The sequence below is a fragment of the Perca flavescens genome, chromosome 9 (assembly GCF_004354835.1).
Source record: "Perca flavescens isolate YP-PL-M2 chromosome 9, PFLA_1.0, whole genome shotgun sequence".
In the NCBI taxonomy this organism is placed as follows: Eukaryota; Metazoa; Chordata; class Actinopteri; order Perciformes; family Percidae; genus Perca; species Perca flavescens.
This window is the reverse complement of record NC_041339.1, coordinates 25,885,899-25,909,306: the sequence shown is the minus strand read 5'-3', so window position 1 is coordinate 25,909,306 and position 23,408 is coordinate 25,885,899. Positions and strand designations below refer to the sequence as shown.

The 23,408-nt window shown below is 35.0% G+C and overlaps 1 protein-coding gene and 1 long non-coding RNA gene across 2 annotated transcripts; both read left to right on the top strand.

Moving 5' to 3' along the window:
- The first annotated feature begins 694 nt into the window (after positions 1-694).
- Positions 695-22,935, top strand: LOC114560958 (receptor-type tyrosine-protein phosphatase C). Its single transcript, XM_028586591.1, has 15 exons — positions 695-815; positions 972-1,142; positions 1,364-1,387; positions 1,672-1,935; positions 2,032-2,233; positions 15,679-15,701; positions 15,797-15,907; positions 16,260-16,394; positions 16,490-16,654; positions 17,120-17,260; positions 20,834-21,045; positions 21,627-21,687; positions 21,826-21,934; positions 22,196-22,233; positions 22,507-22,935. Exons 1-15 carry the CDS (start codon positions 695-697, stop codon positions 22,563-22,565), a joined length of 1,836 nt encoding a protein of 611 aa, XP_028442392.1. The 3' UTR covers positions 22,566-22,935.
- LOC114562214 (uncharacterized) lies at positions 2,240-2,944 on the top strand. Its single transcript, XR_003693455.1, has 3 exons — positions 2,240-2,250; positions 2,353-2,463; positions 2,816-2,944. It is a non-coding gene; the product is annotated as an uncharacterized LOC114562214 (long non-coding RNA).
- Positions 22,936-23,408: the final 473 nt, after the last annotated feature.

Below are 23,408 nucleotides of genomic sequence, written 5' to 3'. Positions count from 1 at the left end.
TTGTCAAGTTATACTGTATCTGAACAGGCATAGGATGGAAAAAATTGAACGTGACATTCCCTGGAAAATTTGAAAAAACGTGTTTCTGTCTTATCCGCTGATCCTGGCTTTATAGAAATAAACTGTCCTGAGTTTGAGTGAGAAAACTATAGAAACTTGTCATCAAAGTTAAGGTGGTCAAACTTGTCTTTCAAATCAGGCTGTCCTCATCAACTCTGGTTTAATAATAGTAAATGTATTGACTCTGTGAAGAAGCTAAGCTAGGTAGGTTGATGCACCGCTACAGGTAATGCTTACTCCAACTCCATTTCCACTATTCTAGCTGCAGAGTACTACTGAGGACGTTCAGCTGATACTGCCTTTCCTTCTCTGAATATAAATGTGCTCTGTGCAGTGCTACTATGGCCTTATTACCTCCTCTTTTCTTGTTAAAACAAAGACATTTATAAATGAGGGGAAGGATTGACATGTAGCAACAGCACCTTTGTAACAAAAAGAAACAGGATTTATGTGGTCATCATCATTTACATGTAGCACCCTTGATGAAGTAGGAATTAGCATTGTGATATTGTGTTTGGCCTGATTTTTGTTTTTTTGGAACACGTGTTTCAGCACTCTCACCTCCACGCACCACCCAAATTCCACTTTACTTTCAGTAACCAGCTTATTGGTCACCACCTGAACTCCCCGCACCATGACAACAACTACTGTCATGTCTTCAGACGCCCCAACAGCTGCCCACAAACTTCCACTCACCCCGCAAACCCTCACCTCAAACTCCTCAATTCAAGCACTCATCACAACTAGCGTGTCTGGTAGTATTTAGCCTCAGGTTACAGTTTTATTGGAAACATCAGCGTTGCATCCAGCGTAGTATTGCTGACACTATATATACATTATATCAGGTAAGACTATTGGCACTAAAGTATTTCTACTTCAAGGTGACCTCCAGCTTTCTTTCCATCTCACAGCCACTCCTCCTCCTCCTTCAAGCACCTCACCCTCACCTTCACCCTCAACCACACCCTCAACCACACCCTCAACTACACCCAGCAAGACATTAGACTCTCAGGCAAACACCACTCAATCCCAGACTTTACCTCCAAGCACCATGTCCAACACCACAGTGACTGTCACAAAAGGTTGGAATTTTCTCCTTTACAAGTTCTCCATTTGTTCTGTGATTAGACTGTTAGTATAGACGACAGTTCCTAACACTAGCACTGCTAATGAGTGGGTTACAAGAAATAAAAAAATAAAGGCACTTGCAAGTTTCTTTGGAAGAGTATTTTAAAGTTTTTTTCATCATATATTAATATTTTGTTGTTTTCCTTTTCTAATCTCATTTGAACTTGTTCTCCAGCCACCACACCAGCCCCTCCACAGTGTGAGTATCAATATTATTTTTCAAGATATAATACTTTATATACTTAATCTTTACAGTCATCTCAATAAACACAATTAAGTAATTATATTGGTGTCCAGTATTTCTCTCCAGCTAATAAGTAGATTCATACAGGGAGTGTCCAGAGTGTTTGAAATCTAAGGAGTAGGTTCAACATCTACATGGAGAAACTGTCTGAGATTCAAAGATCATCATGTGGTTTATATTAACTAGAAGATAACTTAGTGATGTTCTGTAGTTTATAACTCTGTTGATTTTGTGTGCAGGTTCTTACATTGTCAAAGCCATCAAGTTTGGCTTCCAGATTGACATGATGACCTCTACCACTGGCAACTACACAATAAACATTAAAGAAAAGGGACGACCAAAGACTGAAGAAACCGTTCATTCTCCCAATAAAAACTCAACACATGAAATCAAAGACCTGAAGCCCTGTACTGAATATGAGCTTAATGTGACATTTATTGATAGTGCTGGCAAAGAAACATCCTGTAACAGCACTGAAAATAAAACTCGGACAAATGGAATAAGTGAGTAAAGATAATTTATACTTCTGAATTTCATCTTACTTTCTTTTAAATTTAAGATATGAGACAGACAGATTTCATTTAACTTGTGTTTTTCAGGTGAAGGTGACATTAGAGTTGAAAGCTGCATGCCTGGATACGTTTGTTACCGGAGTGATTGGGACATCAGCTCTTCTCTAATTCCATCAAATAATATTCCACCTAAGAAATGCAACCATGACAGTAAAGTGTTCTGTATCAAACCTGATAACATTTGCAGAAATTTGACTACAACCTTCACTTCAGGAAACTGTTCGGATTCCTTTAACATCACTGTTGGTATGTACAGTAGAGTCCTCATGTATTTTGAATTACATGTCGTTCAGACCTTATTTCATCATGTTTAATGTATATATATATCGCTGCTTTCTTGTTTCACAGATTTCTTAGATCCTAGGGAAATAAAACAGCCAGATCCAAATCATCTTCCTGCAATAAAACCAAAATTACCTCCAAACTGCAGTAATCTCACCATTGATTACACCTGTCAGGGTAAGTAGAAAGACTAGAAGTAAAAAAAAATGACCAACATTATGAATGGAATTATACGGGAATAGGTAGAGGCAATTTGCCACATTAGATGTTCAAGCTGTGGTTAGACTAATAAAAATGACGATGAAAACCAGTTTTACTTTAAACTGAATCGCAATTGTCTTTGGTGTAAGAGGAAGTCAAGGAAATACTTTGTGCACTCTATGAGTCAGTTGAATAGCATATTTATTTTTGTATTTATTTGCTTGAAAGTGTCCACATTGGAATCAAAAAACAAAAGATAAGTGCTCATTAGCACCAAGATAGAAATGCCAGTTATTGAAGAAATGCTGTCATCCTTGTGTCTCCTCAGAAAATGGAAAACCCAGTGACACCAAGGAACTGTCTGAGCTGGAGCCCTTCACAGACTACAGCTGTACTGGTCAGATCAAGGAAAACAACGTCACCATTAAAAATCTAACTCCTTTCAACTTCAGGGTTGACTGTGGTATGCTAATATTCATTTTACCTCGGTGCAATGATACAAAAAATAAAGATAACTGCTCCAGATCCTCAGTTCAGTGTTAAAGATTTATGATGTGTTCCAACAGATCTTACATTAAACTACATAAAGAATAATGCAACCAATACCTCCATTCATCTGGAATGGAGCACAACCAGTAACAATTGTCAAGATGATAAGCTTCAGAAGCTTTCTTATGACTGCAGTTGTACTCCTACTGAATCAAATCAGAAACACAGACCTACAAGTAAGTACAGTTATTTAAAATAGCTTTGCAGTAATGTACTTTTGGAGATTATTTACTACTCAGTTAATCTAAATAATGAAATATACTGTGGACATTTGAATCATCCATTATGCTACATGCTAACACTTTAGCATGCTAAGTAATGCTAGGTGTAGATAACCTGAGATTGGTGAAGATGTGACATGACATGAAATATGATACATAAATAACATTGGATTGTCAGAGTTTAATATCCTTGTTTCCATAAGAAGTAAACAAGGTCAACAAACGTTTACAGCTAAAAATTGTTGCATGGTAAATGATTAGCACCTGGTTGTCATCTTAAGATCCTTTATTAGTCCCACAGCGGGGGGGATTGATTGATTGATTGATTGATTGATTTTGTTTCATTTCATTTCCATTTTCTTGTCACTAAATGGGAAAGTTGTCTTTGTTGTCTTGTTATTAATGTTATTAATTGTTACTAATGAAACTATGTTGCTGTTCCAGCTAACAAACTACCACCAGGAGGAACATGTGATATTACTGGACTGGAACCATTCAAAGATTATACCTGTAAAGTCCAACCCAAATACAACAACAACAAGGACGTTTCCAAATCTCAGACAGTTAGACAGAAGACTGCGATTGGAAGTAAGTGTCTAAAAATGTTTATTTCAGGTGCCCTTCTGCATGCATGCAGCTGGTGCCCTTTTTGTTCCACCACTGACAGTCAACAGGTTGACTAAGGTTGTATTTTTCACATATTGTTAAATATCCAGATCGGACAACTGTGTGTAAAGTAAACATTTTTATGAAACACCGTTTTAACATCATATAGCGTTAGAACAGTTTCAGTCTGTGAGGCGCTGTGACTCAAAAAGCTCCTGTACAAGACATGTAGATACTAAATGAGATTTGAATTTGGAACATTAATCCAAGATTTACCATAATCATTTATTTAATTAGTATTTAAGATAATTATAGTAATTTTAATTGTAGATGTTATTTGTTCTATTCATTATCATTATATAAATTATGTAATTTATCTGATTGTTTATTTATTCAGTCTTTTATTTAACAGAAGGCGTTAAATGCTGATAATTATTCCTTGATACCAATACAGCTCATGGAGGCCTACAATATAGGAACATTGCTCTTCAAGTCATTATAATGAATAATGAATAAATGTCAGTGTAGTACAGTGGTTATTGTCAGTGTTATTCTCTTTTACTAGCCGAGAAATCTACCAGCTTCATTCAGTTCTGATCTGACTGATGAATTTAAAAAACAAACTTTGAAATTATTTTTTTTTAAATACTTGTTCTTCGATTTACTTTTGTGTCTACATGTAATCTTATAATTATATTGTGTCCTGCTTTAATACCTACTGTTTCCTTTTCATGTTCATAGCTTCATTGTAAGTTGTCAGGCACTATAGGATTGTATTGTGTGAATAGTTAACTTCATTTAATATTGTATGTGGAGTTTTCTTTCGCTAGGTGCAAATGTTCCACCAAAAAAAAGTTCCTTCCCGACACTATTTTGCAGAGCCACCATTGCTGCGTCCAGGGCTTAGCGCTGCCCAAGTCAATTTTGATTGAGAAATGCCCAACAACTCGCAGCGTTTCTTTCTCCTATCCCAGAATGTGTGTGTGGTGTAGCCAGATCTTAATCCACAGGGCTGTGGAGATAGGTCAGGCAACGCGAGATTGGTTAAACTGGAACTAAAAAGTAGACTTTAAAGTGGCTATTTATAACTTTCAGTTTGTGTTGATTCTAGCAGCCGCTTTGGACAAAAGCAGAAGTTTTTTAAGCATCGTTGCATTTCAAGTGTTGCATACGGTTACTTAGCCTACTTTGGATGTAGGCCTATGGTGAGCTAAACCAGGGGTCACTGTAACGAGCCAAAGCGTTAAGAGTTTGTTATAGCAACTAAGTAGGCCTAATAATAATATTAATAACTATATTTATTTATAAAGCGCATTTCATGAAACCCAAGGAGCTTTACACAAGTACAGGAGGACAAGGGAAAAGAAAAATAGTGGGCCAACACAAACACCGACTGAAAAAAAAAAAGTGAGCTAATAGAAGGGGAACGTAATTTAATGTCAGCTACTGACTCACAACCACATTGCGCATTGTAAAGTTATTTTATGAATGAAATAGACATATTACATACCTGAGGGCCAATTTGGGGTCTGTGCTCTGTCACTTTCCCTTTCAGCTTTTATTTGTTCTTTGTTTAACTTCCCTCTTTCTGTGATGGTCCTGCCCCAGTATCAGACATGACTACAGCAGATAACTTCTACAATTAAAGTAAAATACAATTAGGCCTAAATAAATAAAACCTGTTACCTTTTAGCTTGCTGGATACTCACTAACACAGGCTTTTTTGGAGTCATACCAAAATCTGTGACCCATCACAATGTGTTCCTGTAGAGCCAGTCTACCTGCCGTAAATCATTTTGTGACTTCACGGGGTAAATCAGACCTGGGCAGAGGCATTAATAAAAACTACATAAAAATATAATTATGTTTACTTTTAGTCTCGCTTGCTGTTACAGGTCATTTATGATCATCAGATGACAAAATGACATAGTTTCAGAAACATTTAAAAGTTAAATTTAGTTACTTTTAAATCTGTTATCATTCATCATTTAACAATGTATAAAAATACTGACTAATAAGTAATTGGCTGATCTCTTTTTTACTTTGAGTGTATAATGAATAGTTTTCAATGCAAATTTAATTATTTTTTGCTTTGCACATTTTGTTTTTATATTACTTCTGACAACCAGGACAACCAATACAGCAACACACTAACAATGCTAATCAGTGTTTAAACTGCTGTTAAAGCAAAAATAAAATGTCAATTTAAGTGTGGGAAATCATAAAGTGTTGTATCTAAATGAAAATGTTTTGTTTTTCTTCACTCTCTTACAGAACCAGATAATATAGCTGAACTGACGGTGAAAGACAGTCCAGAGCATAACGTGATAAGAGTAACCTGTAATTATAGTAAACGTTTTAACGGACATGAGAAAAAATTCACTGCAAGTCTCCTTTATGCTGGTGTCACTAAGAAGAAGCTGGAAAACAAAACATGCAATTTTGAATTCAAAGATCTAAGCTACTCAACAAAATACGAAGTGGAGGTTTGTGTAATCCTGATTTTTGGTTTCACAATCTCTGGGCTCAAAATCGGTCAAACCATTTGGCTAAAACGTGGGTTTTCCTGATCATACTATATTTAGTCTTTAGGCACATGAGACCTTTCTACTTATTTCATGTGCCAAAACACCATATATAGTATGATAAAAGAAAATGGCTGTATCTCAGAGACTACAAGCAGCACAATCAGACATTTAGTAACTCAACAAGATGACTATCAAAAACATGCACACATATGCAGTGTGAAAACAAATCATATGAAGACATTTAATAAACACAATATAAGCGTTTTCCCTCATATTTTTAAAAATCCTGACATTGACTATTGATATGAGTGTTTTGTCATGTAATCTAAACATTTTAAAGTTGTACTGTTAGATACTTGCCCAGAGTATTTCTGTAGCAAAAACTTTAGACCAATCAGAACAAATATTGTGGCATTTTCCCTTATCCTTCTAATTATTGTATTTGAGCACAAATTAAGTGTTTTTTTTGTGTTTTCAGGTGACTGCTTTCAACGGACATTTTCACAGCGACCCCAACACAGAATCTGTTTCCACTCGCTGTATGTGAGGTTTTAATTTATGCCACAAATTGTGTCATTTTGACACATTTTGCTTTGACAGTACAGAATCCCTTTCAATTCATTGTATCTTAAACATACATGCCACCACTATGACATGTTTCTGTCACCATTTTACAGACAATGACAAAGCTGTCATTGGTTTTCTGGTCTTCATCATCATCATCATTGCTTTTGTGGCCTTGGTTCTGGTGGCCTACAAGATCTACCATTACAGAAAGTCCAAAAAGTAAAGATCATTTTACATCTCATCACCTGCATCAGTTTGTCTCTTGTTTGTTTTACGGTGATTGTAGTTTAGTTCCATTTACAGTAGAGCAGTTGTTGCAGTTGAACTCAATTCTTTAATCAGGGCAATAACAAATGAAATATGTTCATAGTTTACTGTATGTTATATACTTTTAATAGCCCATTACATAGTATATTATGTTATATTCTCTACAAATTTATTTTCTATGAAGCCACTCTTCACTTTTTTTCTCTACAGTGATGTGAGAGGGGATGTGATGCTTGAACCTACAGAAAGTGAGTGGACTTTTACCTTTTTTAATTATTACTTATGTTTTAGTTAGGTTATTGCATCACCTGTTATAATGCAGTACTTATCGATTGAAAGATAATCCATTAGGAAATCTTATAGCATGACATTTTTTCTTCATAACTACAACATGTTTGTATAGTTTATCTATAAAATGCACTGTAGTTTAATACCAAACAATAAGTTGCACTATTTTTTTTTTGCTGCTGTAGTTTATGTTAATGTACCTCGATATAAATACCGTCATAAGGACACACTCTGATGAAGAAAGACCCGATGGAGCAGCGAAACAAATCATCATTTACTCCTATATGTTTTTCTGTATAAAGTAGGCCTTTTATTCTAGGCAGTAATATGTTTAGACTGATAATGCCTTGCTTGACAGAGCTCAAAAATGTTGTTTTATGTGCTTATTTTGTTGGATAATACATACTTTTTTCTACTGTTTAATGTGCACTTAGTGGCACTGTTCTTCTCTCATTCAAATTTGAATCTCAATGACATGAGATGGGAGAAAAGTTATAATAATACAATGTTACATACATTACAAGTTTTAGTTCGCGACCATAAAGGGGTCTTTGATCATCTTGCAAACCAAGCATTTAGGGCTAATAGTTGTTAAGCTATGAACAGTTTATCAAACAGTATAATCTTAAAATGGCTTTATTTTAAAATCACGCTTCATCATTTACAGCTTTTATATTATCATAACCTGTGTTTTATTGTCCTGTTGAGATCAGGTCATAGTGTCCATTTATATTTTTCTGACCAGGTGTACCCTTGCCAAACAACACCACCTTAAGAAAAAGAAAGTAATAGCAGCAGTTATTAAGTCCTGCAGATGTCACCTCAGAAAAGAAAGCACTTGCTGCTAAATGTTCATACCTTTGGCACCTGCAGGCAATGAATGCTATAGGTGGTGTTTTTGTCTTTTTTACAGCTGCTGTTTTCATATTTGTATGACTTATTATAACCTATCATAATAAAACTTAACATTGGATTACAGACTGGCCTCTGCTTGGTACTAGGTACCCAAAAATGAAATACTATTGAACTTTTCACTGTAAAGCATCACAACTAATATTTCCTTCTTTTTTTGTCTGAAGAAATAATAAAGATTTTTTCAAGATCAACTGCACCAATAAACAACATGGAAATTATTCAAATGACAACCAAGTGTAAAGTTCTATACAAGATGGTCTGAGTTTTTCTTCACATGCAGATGACCTTTTGCCTAAATATGGAAGCTACTAGAATCCTGTATTCCATTGTGCTGTGAGTGGTTAAATTGTGCATTCAGGCCATCCTCAAGTTCCAACAAGTCAGGACATATCACATATCATATTTACTATGTATATATGTTTAGATGGCCTTCTATTACTGGAAAATACTGCATATCACATGAACTTGTACAATAAAAAGTCACAGCAGGGTGGAACTAATGGCATCCAGACAAAACCTCTGATGTTTGTTCTAGTATTAGTCTGGATTATGTTGTTTATCACAAGTTATATGAATATACAGTATTACCATTAAGCTGGTATCATTTGCAAGTTGTCGATCAAAGTAAAACGTCCCCAAGTCTTGCTGTAAGTTCAGGTAACACGAAACATGTCCCCCTTTTTCCAGTGATGTTAACACTCTGTTTGTGAAAAGAGACACAAGCTCATTCTAACCTCTGAAGTTTAGTCCTTCCTTACAAATAACCCAACTTGTCCAGAACTGCAGGTGTGAAACTGCTGTAATGCAACTAAATCATACTGGCCAGCCTTGGTAACGTTTGGCATTGTATAAATATTACAGCGCGTCCTGTTTTATTACTGCATTTCTTGGCAATCAAGTGAAGAGATGTGAACCTCAGTGAAACCTGTTAAAGGGGCCAAATTCCAAGCACTTACTCTAATGTCCAAACAGAATTTAAAAGCTTTATTGTATTTAGCATACAAGGCGTTTGTGATGAGGATCTTTAAGTTGACATGAAATGTTGAGAAAAACAACCAAACTACCAAAACAATAAATAGTATTTGCAATATTTGACTTTCCAGGAAAACCTGAACACTTTAATACCAACTTCAGAGGACATGTGGAAAAGTAAACTGAGCAGAGGTAAAAGGCTGGGACACAAGAAAGCACTGACATATGTTACATAAAGACAAAAAAAAAAAAAAAACACTCACTACACAAGAAATGGCCATAATCCGTAAAGTGACTTAGCACTGTTATAAACCTCCTCCAATTGAGGATTTAAAAAAAAGAAAACCCAAAACATGACATCACATAATGCATGTTCTTAACAAGGCGACAGATAAAAGCATGATATATACATTTGGTTCAATATTATTAACTTTTTGTTGTTGTAAAAGGGCATTACAAGATGTACAATTGCAAACAAAAACTGCAAACACTGTATCTGCAAGTCTCAGACAAAGAACTACTATGAACTATAAAAATATTCTGTTGACTAAAAACTAAATAACTCACACTTTCTTGCATCTATAAGCTTTGATATTTTTTTAGAACACATTTTAATGGTATTGGTTGTCAATTCTTTAAAAAACAAAACATGAGAAACATACAATAATTTATACGAGCGGTTATCAGGCTATTTGATAATGTTAAAAGAGAATTGATAAGACACTGAAATAAAGCGTTATTGATCAATGTTTACATACTATACCTTTCATGTGGTGTCATTGTCATTAAGTAAACCAGTGGTAGTCAGTGCTGGTGTAAACCTATTCACTGTATTAAAAAAAAAATAAAATCCATAGATACCACTGTTTCCTTCCTCCAAATGAATAAAGGGTTACTAAACCCCTACAGTATTAAATCTATTGAAACTTCTTCGCTATGTACAGTAAAACAAAATGAGTCCCATTGCTGCTTTTTTTTTTTTTTTTCAGTACAACTCCTTGATATACTTTTCATAAAAGATACCATAACATATATATAAACTGTTCTCTCTATGCGTGACTTTTCTCTTTGGTATCTCAACTGAGTTAGGTAGGCACGCTGTGATTTGCTAATGACCTGGACGGCAACACAAGGTAAGGATCTGCTATCTCTTCAACATATTTGTTACTTAACAAGACAACTACACTGCAAACTTACACAGCAACATTAACTGTTACACTATTTTGTCCACATAGACTAACTTTCTGGTGGGTCAAATGCAGCCACTGGACTACGATGGAGAACTATGTGTTTTGACTTTGATTTTTTTTTTTTTTTTTTTTATGTCTTCATTGTGATTTAAAAAGATACCTTGCTTAAAGGGATAGTTTGGATATTTGAAGTGGGGTTTTATGAGGTATTTATCCATAATCAGTGTATTACTGGTGTTCTAAAGGGTTAGTTTGGATTCACCAAAGTCACACAATAACACAAACAAACTAACTGATTGAGGCAGCAGTAGACCAGCAACTCCCGTGTTCTGCGAGGTAAATTATGGTTTCTGTCAAAGGAGTCTGGTGGCTTTGAAGAGAGCATAGATGTACAGTATACAATGGCAAGGTAAAATGGTGAAAATATTCTAAATATAGCGTACACAACAGATATTGATTTTTTTTTAGGTGCTCCTATATCTAAAATACATTTTGCTGCAACACCTGTCAAAAGCAGTATTGCTTAGCAGTGTTTTTACTCCTGTCTGCTTCTCCAAACTGGGAGCGTGCCAGCCACAATATACTGTAGGTAATACACTGACTGTGGATAAGTGCCTACATCCCCACTTCAAAATATCCAAAATATCCAAACTATCCCTTTAAGTTGAGCCAAGAAGGAAATCTGTTGGTGTCAGTGACTAAGGTAAACAGAAGAAGTAAAACATCTTTTGTTAAAGCTTCTACAACTCTTTCTAGGCCACATGTGTCAAACTCAAGGCCCGCGGGCCAAATCTGGACCCTGGCAGATTTAGATCCGGCCCTCATAAGAATTTTGGTTCATAATAAATTTTGGCCCACCTAGTTTTTGTCGCTTTTTCTGAAGTTTTTGTCACTTTTGTTGACGCTTTTGGCACTTTTTTTCAACGTTTTTGCAACTTTTGCCTTAGTTTTTCCTGCATTTTCCAACTTTTTTCCCCTGCTTTTTTCAACCTTTTTTCTTTGATGGCTAAGTTACTTTTTGGGGGCTTTATGTCAACTAAGCTGTAAGGGAGAAGGGTATATGAGACATGCAATAATACAGTCAAAGATGTTTGACTTTTTGATTAAATAAAAACATGTCAATAAACTAAACATGTCTGGCCCTTGATGTGATTCTTATTTTCCAGTGTGGCCCGTAGTGAAACTGAGTTTGACACCGCTGTTCTAGGCTGTCAAAACAGAGATTCAGATTTTTTCAAAGACAATACATAGGTGTCAAAATAACTTACATTCAAAGTGTTATGGAGACATTTGCCCATGTTTATTACTTTATATATCATAATTACAGTGCACTGGACTGCATAATATTGAGAGGTGTTTCTAATATTCTGCCCCCCTCATATAGTAAATGGGAGCATAGATCACTAAACATCAACTATTTATATACTGTGTCTGCTAATTTGACATGAAACTGAGTCTGAAAGAAGTACACTGAGCAAGTGTCTTAAAGCCTCATATAGACTACTAAACCGTACTGCTGGAAACATAAGCCAAATACATTACCATGAACATATTAAAATATTTAAACAAAGAGATGTGAGTTTTAGATACTAGAGGATTTCCTGTTCACAGCGGCCTCACAGAACCTCAGAGTTGAGGTTTAAGGTGTGGGTAACTAGTCAGACAGCAAAATGCATCTAACTTCAGAAGTAGTTTAAAAAAAAAATACAACTTCCTTTTTGTCATGTGAATATATATACAGTATATATGATTACCCTGTGTGCTGACTATACTGTATGGTGTGTGGCTGTACAGACCCTAACTCTTAGAAATGGCAGGTCTTTGTGGTCTCAAGATCCTGCTGGTCTGTGCTGGGATCATCATTTTGGCCAACTGTAAGTAACCATCCTCAACGTCTACGTATGGGCTTTTTGGTTTTTAAATAAGAGTCTTCAAGATGTAAAACAAAAAAAAAGATATAAAACATTAACAATAGCCAGCATAGATGATGGAGTTTCTTAATGAGTTGTTGTTGTAGGGTATGGTTGGTAAGGTTGGTAAGCAGGTTATTGTTTAAATGAGAAAAAGACATTGTACTTCAAACTTTGTTTTTGAATATTACAAAAATCAATCACAAGTACTTACATTATTTTAGATCGGTATAGTTTCCAGTTCAACATTTCTTTGTTAAGCTCCAACAGTCTCAAAACAATTGAAAATACTTTTATCTGAGCACACCACTCTAAAATCTGAGAAACTAAAAATGCACTCGAAGGGCTCATACCTCCGCCAATCTCTTTGTTAACGCAAAAAATAATTGGTGTATCTGCCCTGGGATTTGGATAAACTTCAAAATGTAATGGCTTCTTCCTTGGCCCATGCTACACCCTTCAACCAAGCAAGTTTAATGAAAATCGGGCAAGTAGTTTTTCCATAATGCTGCTGACAGACAGACAAACATACCAAACTGAAAACATAACTTCCTTGACAGAGGTAACAATGATTAAGATATTGTCTTCAGAATAAAAACATGCCTTACACGCGACTTAAAATTGACTAACTTGCAGTATTTAGGTTCTAAAGTGGCCTGTTTAACAAATTCAACTGTTTTGTGTGTTTGAAATAGTGTAACACAGTTGGAAAATTTGTTATAGTTTGTGATAAAACTATTTGAAGGCAACACAAGATGTCTTCACAAGATGAACAAGATGAAAAAACGTTATTATCATTAATACCTGTCAGTGGTATTTTAAAACATATTTTAGAGAATCAAAATAAAGGCTACAATTGATTTAAAACACAAATATGGATTAGCTTTTGCATTAGGATCAAGCTTTATGCTGGCAGGAAAATTATTTGTTTTTCATTCATATTCATTTTAATCAATTAATTATTGATAAGCACTGCATTACAAAAATATACCATTTATTCCTAAACACTGTAAGTGAACATTACATATTACATTCAGCACCTTGTATCTAAAGTATTTTCTATTTCAGGAACTAATTATTTGTTACTAGGATTGTGCAGTCAACAACTACATCTGCCTCCATATAATTTGTAGCTTAGTTGACATCCATACATTAATACATGCATTATCTCTACGTATAAGGTGCTTTAGAAATTGACTGATGAAGATAGGTTTTCTAAATGTAATTACATTTTCTGGACATTGATAGGAAGATAATCTATAGAATGTGTGTAATCAGTAAAACAGAAGAAGGTCTTCAAAGAGTAAAAGCATATCACACTGATATACTGGATATAATTACAAAAACTCAATTCGCAAGCCTTTTTTTATTACATGTTTTGATACGAACGTAATGTAATAACAGAAAACAGAGTTTGGAAAATTACAAAAACAATGAATTTATGAACATGTAAATTATTTTTGTTCATACTGAGTGCACACAGCTTAACTATTATTTTAAACAATATTAGGTGATGCTGTCATTTCTAATCACTAAGAACAAGGCTATAATGGAAGAGGGCTTGTGATCTGTCCAAACTAAAACTAATTTAGTAAGTGTAGGGTTGTTCTAGGTTTCATTGCAAAGCAGGAAACAGCGGTTTGCCTTCTGAAATAGCAAAATAGCTTTTTGCTGCATTGCCATAGCAACCAGGTTGTACAGGTCTGCCTCATGGCGAACTAAAGAGGAAAATGGTCGCTTTCCTCTTTTTTTTACCTGATAATGATTTGGCCCTGCAAGAAAGAGTTTTAAAATTGAACATGACATTCTCTGGAGAATTTGAAAAAACGTTGTTCCGTCTTATCCACTGATCCTGGCTTTATAGAAATAAACTGTCCTGAGTTTGAGTGAGAAAGCTATAGAAACTTGTCATCAAAGTTAAGGTGGTCAAACTTGTCTTTCAAATCAGGCATTTATAAAAATGTGCTCTGTGCAGTGCTACTATGGCCTTATTACCTCTTCTTTTCTTGTTAAAACAAAGACATACATGAATGAGGGGAAGGATTGACAAGTAGCAACAGCACCTTTGGTCACCAAAGGTTGGAATTTTCTCCTTTACAAGTTCTCCATTTGTTCTGTGATTAGTGTTAGTATAGACGACAGTTACTAACACCAGCACTGCTAAGGAGTGGGTTACAAGAAATAAAAAATACAGACACTTGCAAGTTTCTTTGGAAGAGTATTTTAAAGTTTTTTCATCATTTATTAATATTTTGTTGTTTTCCTTTTCTAATCTCATTTGAACGTGTTCTCCAGCCACCACACCAGCCCCTCCACAGTGTGAGTATCAGTATTATTTTTCAAGATATAATACTTTATATACTTCATCTTTACACTCATCTCAATAAACACAATTAAGTAATTATATTGGTGTCCAGTATTTCTCTCCAGCTATTAAAGTAGATTTATACAGGGAGTGTCCAGAGTGTTTGAAATCTAAGGAGTATGTTCAACATCTACATGGAGAAACTGTCTGAAATTCAAAGATCATCATGTGGTTTATATTAACTAGAAGATAACTTGTGATGTTCTGTAGTTTATAACTCTGTTGATTTTGTGTGCAGGTTCTTACACTGTCAAAGCCATCAAGTTTGGCTTCCAGATTGACATGATGACCTCTACCACTGGCAACTACACAATAAACATTAAAGAAAAAGACGGTCCAAAGACTGAAGAAAGATCCACCGTTCATTTCTTCTTTCAAAACTCAACACATGAAATCAAAGACCTGAAGCCCTGTACTGAATATGAGCATAATGTGTCATTTATTGATAGTGCTGGCAAAGAAACATCCTGTAACCGCACTGAAAATAAAACTCGGACCAATCAAATAAGTGAGTAAAGATAATTTATTGAATTTCATCTTACTTTCTTTTAAATTTAAGAAATGAGACAGACAGATTTCATTTAACTTGTGTTTTTCAGGTGAAGGTGACATTACAGATGTAAGCTGCATGCCTGGATACGTTTGTTACCAGAGTGATTGGGACATCAGCTCTTCTCTATTTTCATCAAATAATATTCCAGCTGAGAAATGCAGAAAAAACAATACAGCATTCTGTATCAAACCTGGTTACAATGACATTTGCACAAATTTGACTACAACCTTCACTTCAGGAAACTGTTCGGGTTCCTTTGGCTTCACCAGAAGCATCACTGTTGGTATGTACAGCAGAGTCCTCATGTATTTTTAATTACATTTGGTGCAGACCTTATTTCATCATCTTTAATGTAAATGCTGCTTTCTTTTTTCACAGATTTCTTAGATCCTAGTGAAATAAAACAGCCAGATTCAAATCATCTTCCTGCAATAAAACCAAAATTACCTCCAAACTGCAGTAATCTCACCATTGATTACACCTGTCAGGGTAAGTAGAAAGAATAGAAGTAAAAAAAAATGACCAACATTATGAATGGAATTATACGGGAATAGGTAGAGGCAATTTGCCACATTAGATGTTCAAGCTGTGGTTAGACTAATTAAAATGACGATGAAAACCAGTTTTACTTTAAACTGAATCGCAATCGTCTTTTGGTCTAAGATGAAGTCAAGGAAATACTTTGTGCACTCTGTGAGTCAGTTGAATAGCATATTTATTTTTGTATTTATTTGCTTGAAAGTGTCCACATTGGAATCTAAAAAAAAAGATAAGTGCTCATTAGCACCAAGATAGAAATGCCAGTTATTGCAGAAATGCTTTCATCCTTGTGTCTCCTCAGAAAATGGAAACCTCAATGACACCAAGGAACTGTCTGAGCTGGAGCCCTTCACAGACTACAGCTGTACTGGTCAGATCAAGGAAAACCACGTCACCATTAACAACACAACTCCTTTCAACTTCAGGGTTAACTGTGGTATGCTAATATTCATTTTACCTCAGTGCAAAAGATAAAGATAACTGCTCCAGTTCCTCAATTCAGTGTTACAGATTTATGATGTGTTCCAACAGATCTTACATTAAACTACATAAAGAATACTACAACCAATACCTCCATTCATCTGGAATGGAACACGACCAGTAACAAGTGTCAAGGTGTCCTTCCTAATCTAAAGAAGCTCTCTTACGACTGCAGTTGTACTCCTACTGACTCAGATCATAAACACAGACCTACAAGTGAGTACAGTTATTTAAAATAACTTTGCAGTAATGCACTTTTGGAGATTATTTACTGGTCAGTTAACCTAAATAATGAAATATACTGTGGACAATTGAATCATCCACTGTGCTACATGCTAACTCTTTAGCATGCTAAGTGATGCTAGGTGTAGATAACCTGAGATTGGTGAAGATGTGACATGACATGAAATATGATACATAAATAACATTGGATTGTTAGAGTTTGATGTCCTTGTTTCCATAAGAAGTAAACAAGGTCAACAAATGTTAACAGCTAAAAATTGCTATATGGTAAATGATTAGCACCTGGTTGTTATCTTAAGATCCTTTATTAGTCCCAAAGCGGGGGGTTGATTGATTTTGTTTAATTTCATTTCCATTTTATTGTCACTAAATGGGAAAGTTGTCTTTCTTGTCTTGTTATTAATGTTACTACTTGTTGCTAATGAAACTATGTTGCAGCTAAAAAACTACCATCAGGAGGAACATGTGATATTACTGGACTGGAACCATTCAAAGATTATACCTGTAAAGTCCAACCCAAATACAACAACAAGGAAGATTTCAACCCTCAGACAGTTAGACAGAAGACTGCGAGTGGAAGTAAGTGTCTAAAAATGTTTATTTCAGGTGCCCTTCTGGTGCCCCCACTGCATGCAGCTGGTGCCCTTTTTGTTCCACCACTGACAGTCAACAGGTTGACTAAGGTTGTGTTTTTTACATATTGTTAAATATCCAGATCGGACAACTGTGTGTAAAGTAAACATTTTTATGAAACACCGTTTTAACATCATATAGCGTTAGAACAGTTTCAGTCTGTGAGGCGCTGTGATTCGAAAAGCTCCTGTACAAGAAATGTAGATACTAAATGAGATTTGAATTTGGAACATTAATCCAAGATTTACTATAATCATTTATTTAATTATTATTCAAGGAAATTATAGTAATTTTAATTTTAGATGTTATTTGTTCTATTCATCATCATTATATAAATTATGTAATTGATCCTATTGTTTATTTATTTAGTCTTTTATTTAACAGATGGCGTTAAAATGCTGATAATTATTCCTTGATATCAATACACCTCATGGAGGCCTACAATGTAGGAACATTGCTCTTCAAGTCATTATAATGAATAATGAATAAATGTCAATGTAGCTCCAATCTTGAAGTACAGTGGTTATTGTCCGTGTTATTCTCTTTTACTAGGTGAGAAATCTACCAGCTTCATTCAGTTCTGACCTGACTGATGAATTTAAAAAACACAAGAATTTAAATACTTGTTCTTCTTATAATTATATTGTTTCCTGCTTTAACACCTACAGTTTCCTTTTCATGTCCATAGCTTCATTGTAAAAATGACTCAATTGTTCTATGTGTGAAGTACATTTCCAGGATAAGTCTGACATCGTGCCCAATATCAGGAATTAGTAGGAGCAAATTACACATCCAGCTAATTTAAATTGTTCCAGTTGTACTGTATTGTGTGAACCGTTAACTTAATTTAATATTGTATGTGGAGTTTTCTTTTGCTAGGTGCAAATGTTCCACCAAAACAAGTGCCTTCCCGAAACATTTTTGCAGAGCCATTGCTGCGTCCAGGGCTTAGCGCTGCCCAAGGCGATTGTGATTGGTTTAAAGAAATGCCCTGTGGAGATAGGTCGGGCAATGTGAGTTTGGTTTAAATTGAACTAAAAAGTAGAATTTAAAGTGGCTATTTGTAACTTTCAGTTTGTGTTAGCGGCCGCTTTGGACAAACAGAGAAGTGTTTTAAGCATCGTTGAATTTCAAGTGTTGCATACGGTAACTTAGCCTACTTTGGATGTATTGTGAGCTAAACCAGGTATCACTGTCATGAGCCAAATCATTAAGAGCTTATTGTAGCAACTAAAGTAATAATAATATTGATAACTTAGATTTATAAAGCGCATTTCATGAAACCCAAGGACACTTTACACAAGTACAGGAGGACAAAGGAAATGAAAAAAAGGTGGGCCAACACAAACCAGAGGTGTCAAGTAACGAAGTACAAATACTTCGTTACCTTACTTAAGTAGAAATTTTGGGTATCTATACTTTACTGGAGTAATTATTTTACAGCATACTTTTTACTTCTACTCCTTACATTTTCACGCAATTATCTGTACTTTCTACTCCCTACATTTTAAAAATAGCCTCGTTACTCATATTTCAGTTCGGCTTGTTTTCATTCCAGCTCGTCAGTCATCGTTCAAAAAAACACACACACAAAAACCCTATCCAAATCGCTCCATCCGGAGAGAGTGAATTTGATTGTGGTTGGATGAGAAGTATAAACATAGCTATTCCGATACCCTATTGGTTTGTACGCGATCCATCACACCTGTACAGACCCGGTGCTAATACGCCACCGGTGCCTTATCGACTGTTATCTACCGGACCGAATAGCAACACGGATTTCGGTGCTTTAGGTGCCTGCGCGATGCTCCGAAAACGGACGTTAGAGGGAACTGAACATCGCCGCACGGGACGCTAGTCAACACTAGAGTTGGAAGCAGGTTAGCCTAGCGTTAGCTAGAAGATGGAGTAAACATGATCAAATGCTGAGAGCTAAACGGTGTAAAAGTGTGTCTATATTTCACTGGAGAGGAGTCTGACACCAGACTGTAGCTGCCGTTGTCTGAAAAACACAGAAGAGATGTAGCCTACGTGTCACCTTTTTCAGCCCTTCTGAGTTTGCAGGTATGATTTTAATATACTGTAACATTATTATAGTCATATGATTTTGTCCCCGCGTTTTAGAGTTAAGCTGTTGTCCTTAATGGTATTTCCCCCACTTGATCAGGGGTCTTGAACGTTTTTTAAGCCAAGGATCCCTTAACTTAAAGTGAGATGTAGCACGGACCCCCTACTACATATTGTATGAAATTAAGTTGCATATTAAACTGGGCCTACAATAACTGTTAGGGTAACCTAAAGCCTTCTTACATACCTTTTTTCATAAGCTATTAAAATATTAATTGTTGGCATGATTTTATAAATCATATTTTAATGTTACATACTGTATGTGACATACTGTATGTGGCACAGTAAATCTAGGATTAACTGTATCTGTGGGCTGATATCTTAGTGACTACCTTACCTATAGGCCAGTAAGCCTATCATCAGTGGGAATTTATATTTGCTAATAATATGTTGGAATTATGTTAAGGCATTTTATTTTTTATTTTTTTTAAAGACTCAAAAATGTACAATAATTCGGAGGGCCCCCTGCAATGACTCTGAGGACCCCCTGTTGAAGATCTCTGCCTTACATTACTTTTACTTTTATACTTTAAGTAGTTTTGAAACCAGTACTTTTACACTTTTACTTAAGTAAAAAGCTTGAGTTGATACTTCAACTTCTACAAAAGTCTTTTCAAACCCTAGTATCTATACTTCTACTTGAGTAATGAATGTGAATACTTTTGACACCTCTGACACAAACACAGACTGAAAATAAATTAAAACCGGGCACTAAATAGTTGGCTACTGACTCACAACCACATTGCACATTGTAAAGTTATTTTATGAATAAAATACCACAGCAGATAACGTCTACAACTAAAGTAAAATACAATTAAGCCTATATAAAGAAATCTCCTGCTACCTTTTAGTTTTCTGGATACTCACTAACACAGGCTTTTTCTGAGTCATACCGAAATCTGTGACCCATCACAATGTGTTACCGTAGAGCCAGTCTACCTGCCGTAAATCATTTTGTGACTTCAAAAACTATATAAAAATAGAATTCTGTTCACTGTAGTCTCACTTGCTGTTACAGCTCATTTATGATCATCAGATGACAAAATGACAGTCTCAGAAACATTTAAAAGTTACAGATAGTTACTTTAAAAGCTGTCATTGTTCATCATTTAATAACTTATAAAAATATAGAATAATAAGTAATTTGCTGATCTTTTTTTACTTTGAGTTTACTTTGAATACTTTTCAATGCAAATTAAATTTATTTTGCTTTTCACATTTTGTTTTTATATTATTTCTGACAACCAGGACAATCAATACAGCAACACACTAATAATGCTAATCAGTGTTTAAACTCCTGTTATAGCAAAATAAAATGTCATTGTAAGTGTGGGAAAGCATAAAGTGTTGTATCTAAATGAAAATGTTTTGTTTTTCTTCACTCTCTTACAGCACCAGAGAAAATAAATACACTGACGTTGAAAGTTCCAGAGAATAACGTGATAACAGTAACCTGTAATTATGGAGATGTCAAGTTTAACGGACCTCCGAGATCCTTCACTGCACATCTTCTTTATGATGGTATCACTCAGAAGGAGCTGACAAACAATAAATGCGATTTTGAATTCGAAGATCTAAGCTACTCAACGGAATACAAAGTAAAGGTTTGTGTAATCCTAATTTTTGGTTTCACAATCTGATTATAACTTTATTCCTTCATATGTTCCTGCAACTCAAATTATGAATTTTCTTTGGTGCAAGTGTTCTCTGGGCTCAAAATCGGTCAAACCGTTTGGCTGAATCATGGGTTTTCCTGATCATACTATATTTAGTCTTTGGGCACATGAGACCTTTCTACTTATTTCATGTGCCCAAACACCATATATATATGATAAGAAAATGGCTGTATCTCAGAGATTACAAGTAGCCCAATCAGGCATTTAGTAACTCAACAAGATGACTATCAAAAACATGCACACATATGCAGTGTGAAAACAAATCATATGAAGACATTTAATAAACAATGTAAGCATTTTCCCTCATATTTTTAAAAATCCTGACATTGACTAATTGATATGAGTGTTTTGTCATGTAATCTAAACATTTTAAAGTTGTACTGTTAGATACTTGCCCAAAGTATTTCTGTAGCAAAAACTTTAGACCAATCAGAACAAATGTTGCATTTTCCCTTATCCTTCTAATTATCGTATTTGAACACAAATTAAGTGATTTTTTGTGTTTTCAGGTGACTGCTTTCAACGGAAGATTTTACAGCGACCCCAACACAGAATCTGTTTCCACTCGCTGTATGTGAGGTTTTAATTTATGCCACAAATTGTGTCATTTTGACACATTTTGCTTTGACAGTACACAATCCCTTTCAATTCATTGTATCTTAAACATACATGCCACCACTATGACATGTTTCTGTCACCATTTTACAGACAATGACAAAGCTGTCATTGGTTTTCTGGTCTTCATCATCATCATCATTGCTTTTGTGGCCTTGGTTCTGGCGGCCTACAAGATCTACCATTACAGAAAGTCCAAAAAGTAAAGATCATTTTACATCTCATCACCTGCATCAGTTTGTCTCTCGTTGGTTTTACGGTGATTGTAGTTTAGTTCCATTTACAGTACAGGAGCAGTTGTTGCAGTTGAACTCAATTCTTTAATCAGGGCAATAACAAATGAAATATGTTCATAGTTTACCATATGTTATATACTTTTAATAGCCCATTACATAGTATATTATGTTATATTCTATACAAATTTATTTTCTATAAAGCCAGTCTTCACTTTTTTTCTCTACAGTGATGTGAGAGGGGATGTGATGCCTGAACCAACAGAAAGTGAGTAGACTACCTTTTTTGTTTTTACTACAATAATCGAGTAAGAAACACTAATCACATTCAGCATATGCAAATTATGAATTATGTTTTAGTTAGGTTATTGCATCACCTGTTATAATGCAATACTTATCGATTGAAAGATTATCCATTAGGAATTCTTATAGCATGACAGTATTTCTTCAGAACTAAAAAATCTTTGTATAGTTTATCTATAAAATGCACTGTAGTTTACTGAGTACCCAACAATAAGTTGCACTATTTTTTTTTTTTAAGCTGCTGTAGTTTATGTTAATGTACCTCGATTTAAATACCGCCATAAGGACACACTCTGATGAAGAAAGACCCGATGGAGCTGCGAAACAAATCATCATTTACTCCTATATGTTTTTCTGTATAAAGTAGGCCTCTTATTCTAGCCAGTAATATGTTTAGACTGATAATGCCTTGCTTGACAGAGCTCCAACATGTTGTTTTAAGTGCTTATTTTGTTGGATAGTACATACTTTTTATGTTGTTTAATGTGCACTTTGTGGCATTGTTCTTCTCTCATTCAAATTTGAATCTCAAGGACATGAGATAGGAGAAATGTTATAATAATACAATGTTACATACAAGTTTTAGTTCCCGACCATAAAGGGGTCTTTGATCATCTTGCATGTGTATGACTTATTATTACCTATCATAATAAAACTTTACATTGGATTACAGACTGGCCTCTGCTTGGTACTAGGTACCCAAAAATTAAATACTATTTAACTTTTCACTATAAAGCACCACAACTAATATTTCCTTCTTTTTTTGTCTGAAGAAATAATAAAGATTTTTTTCAACTATTGTAACAATAAACATGGACCTTATTCAAATGACAACCAAGTTTAAAGTTCAATACAAGATGGTCCAAGTTTTTCTTCACATGTAGATGACCTTTTGCCTAAATCTGGAAGCTACTAGAATCCTGTATTCCATTGTGCTGTGAGTGGTTAAATTGTGCATTCAGGCCATCCTCAAGTTCCAACAAGTCAGGACATATCACATATCATATTTACTATGTATCTATGTTTAGATGGCCTTCTATTACTGGAAAATGCCACATATCAAATGAACGTGTATAATAGAGTCACTGCAGGGTTGAACTAATGGCATCCAGACAAAACCTCTGATGTTTGTTCTAGTAT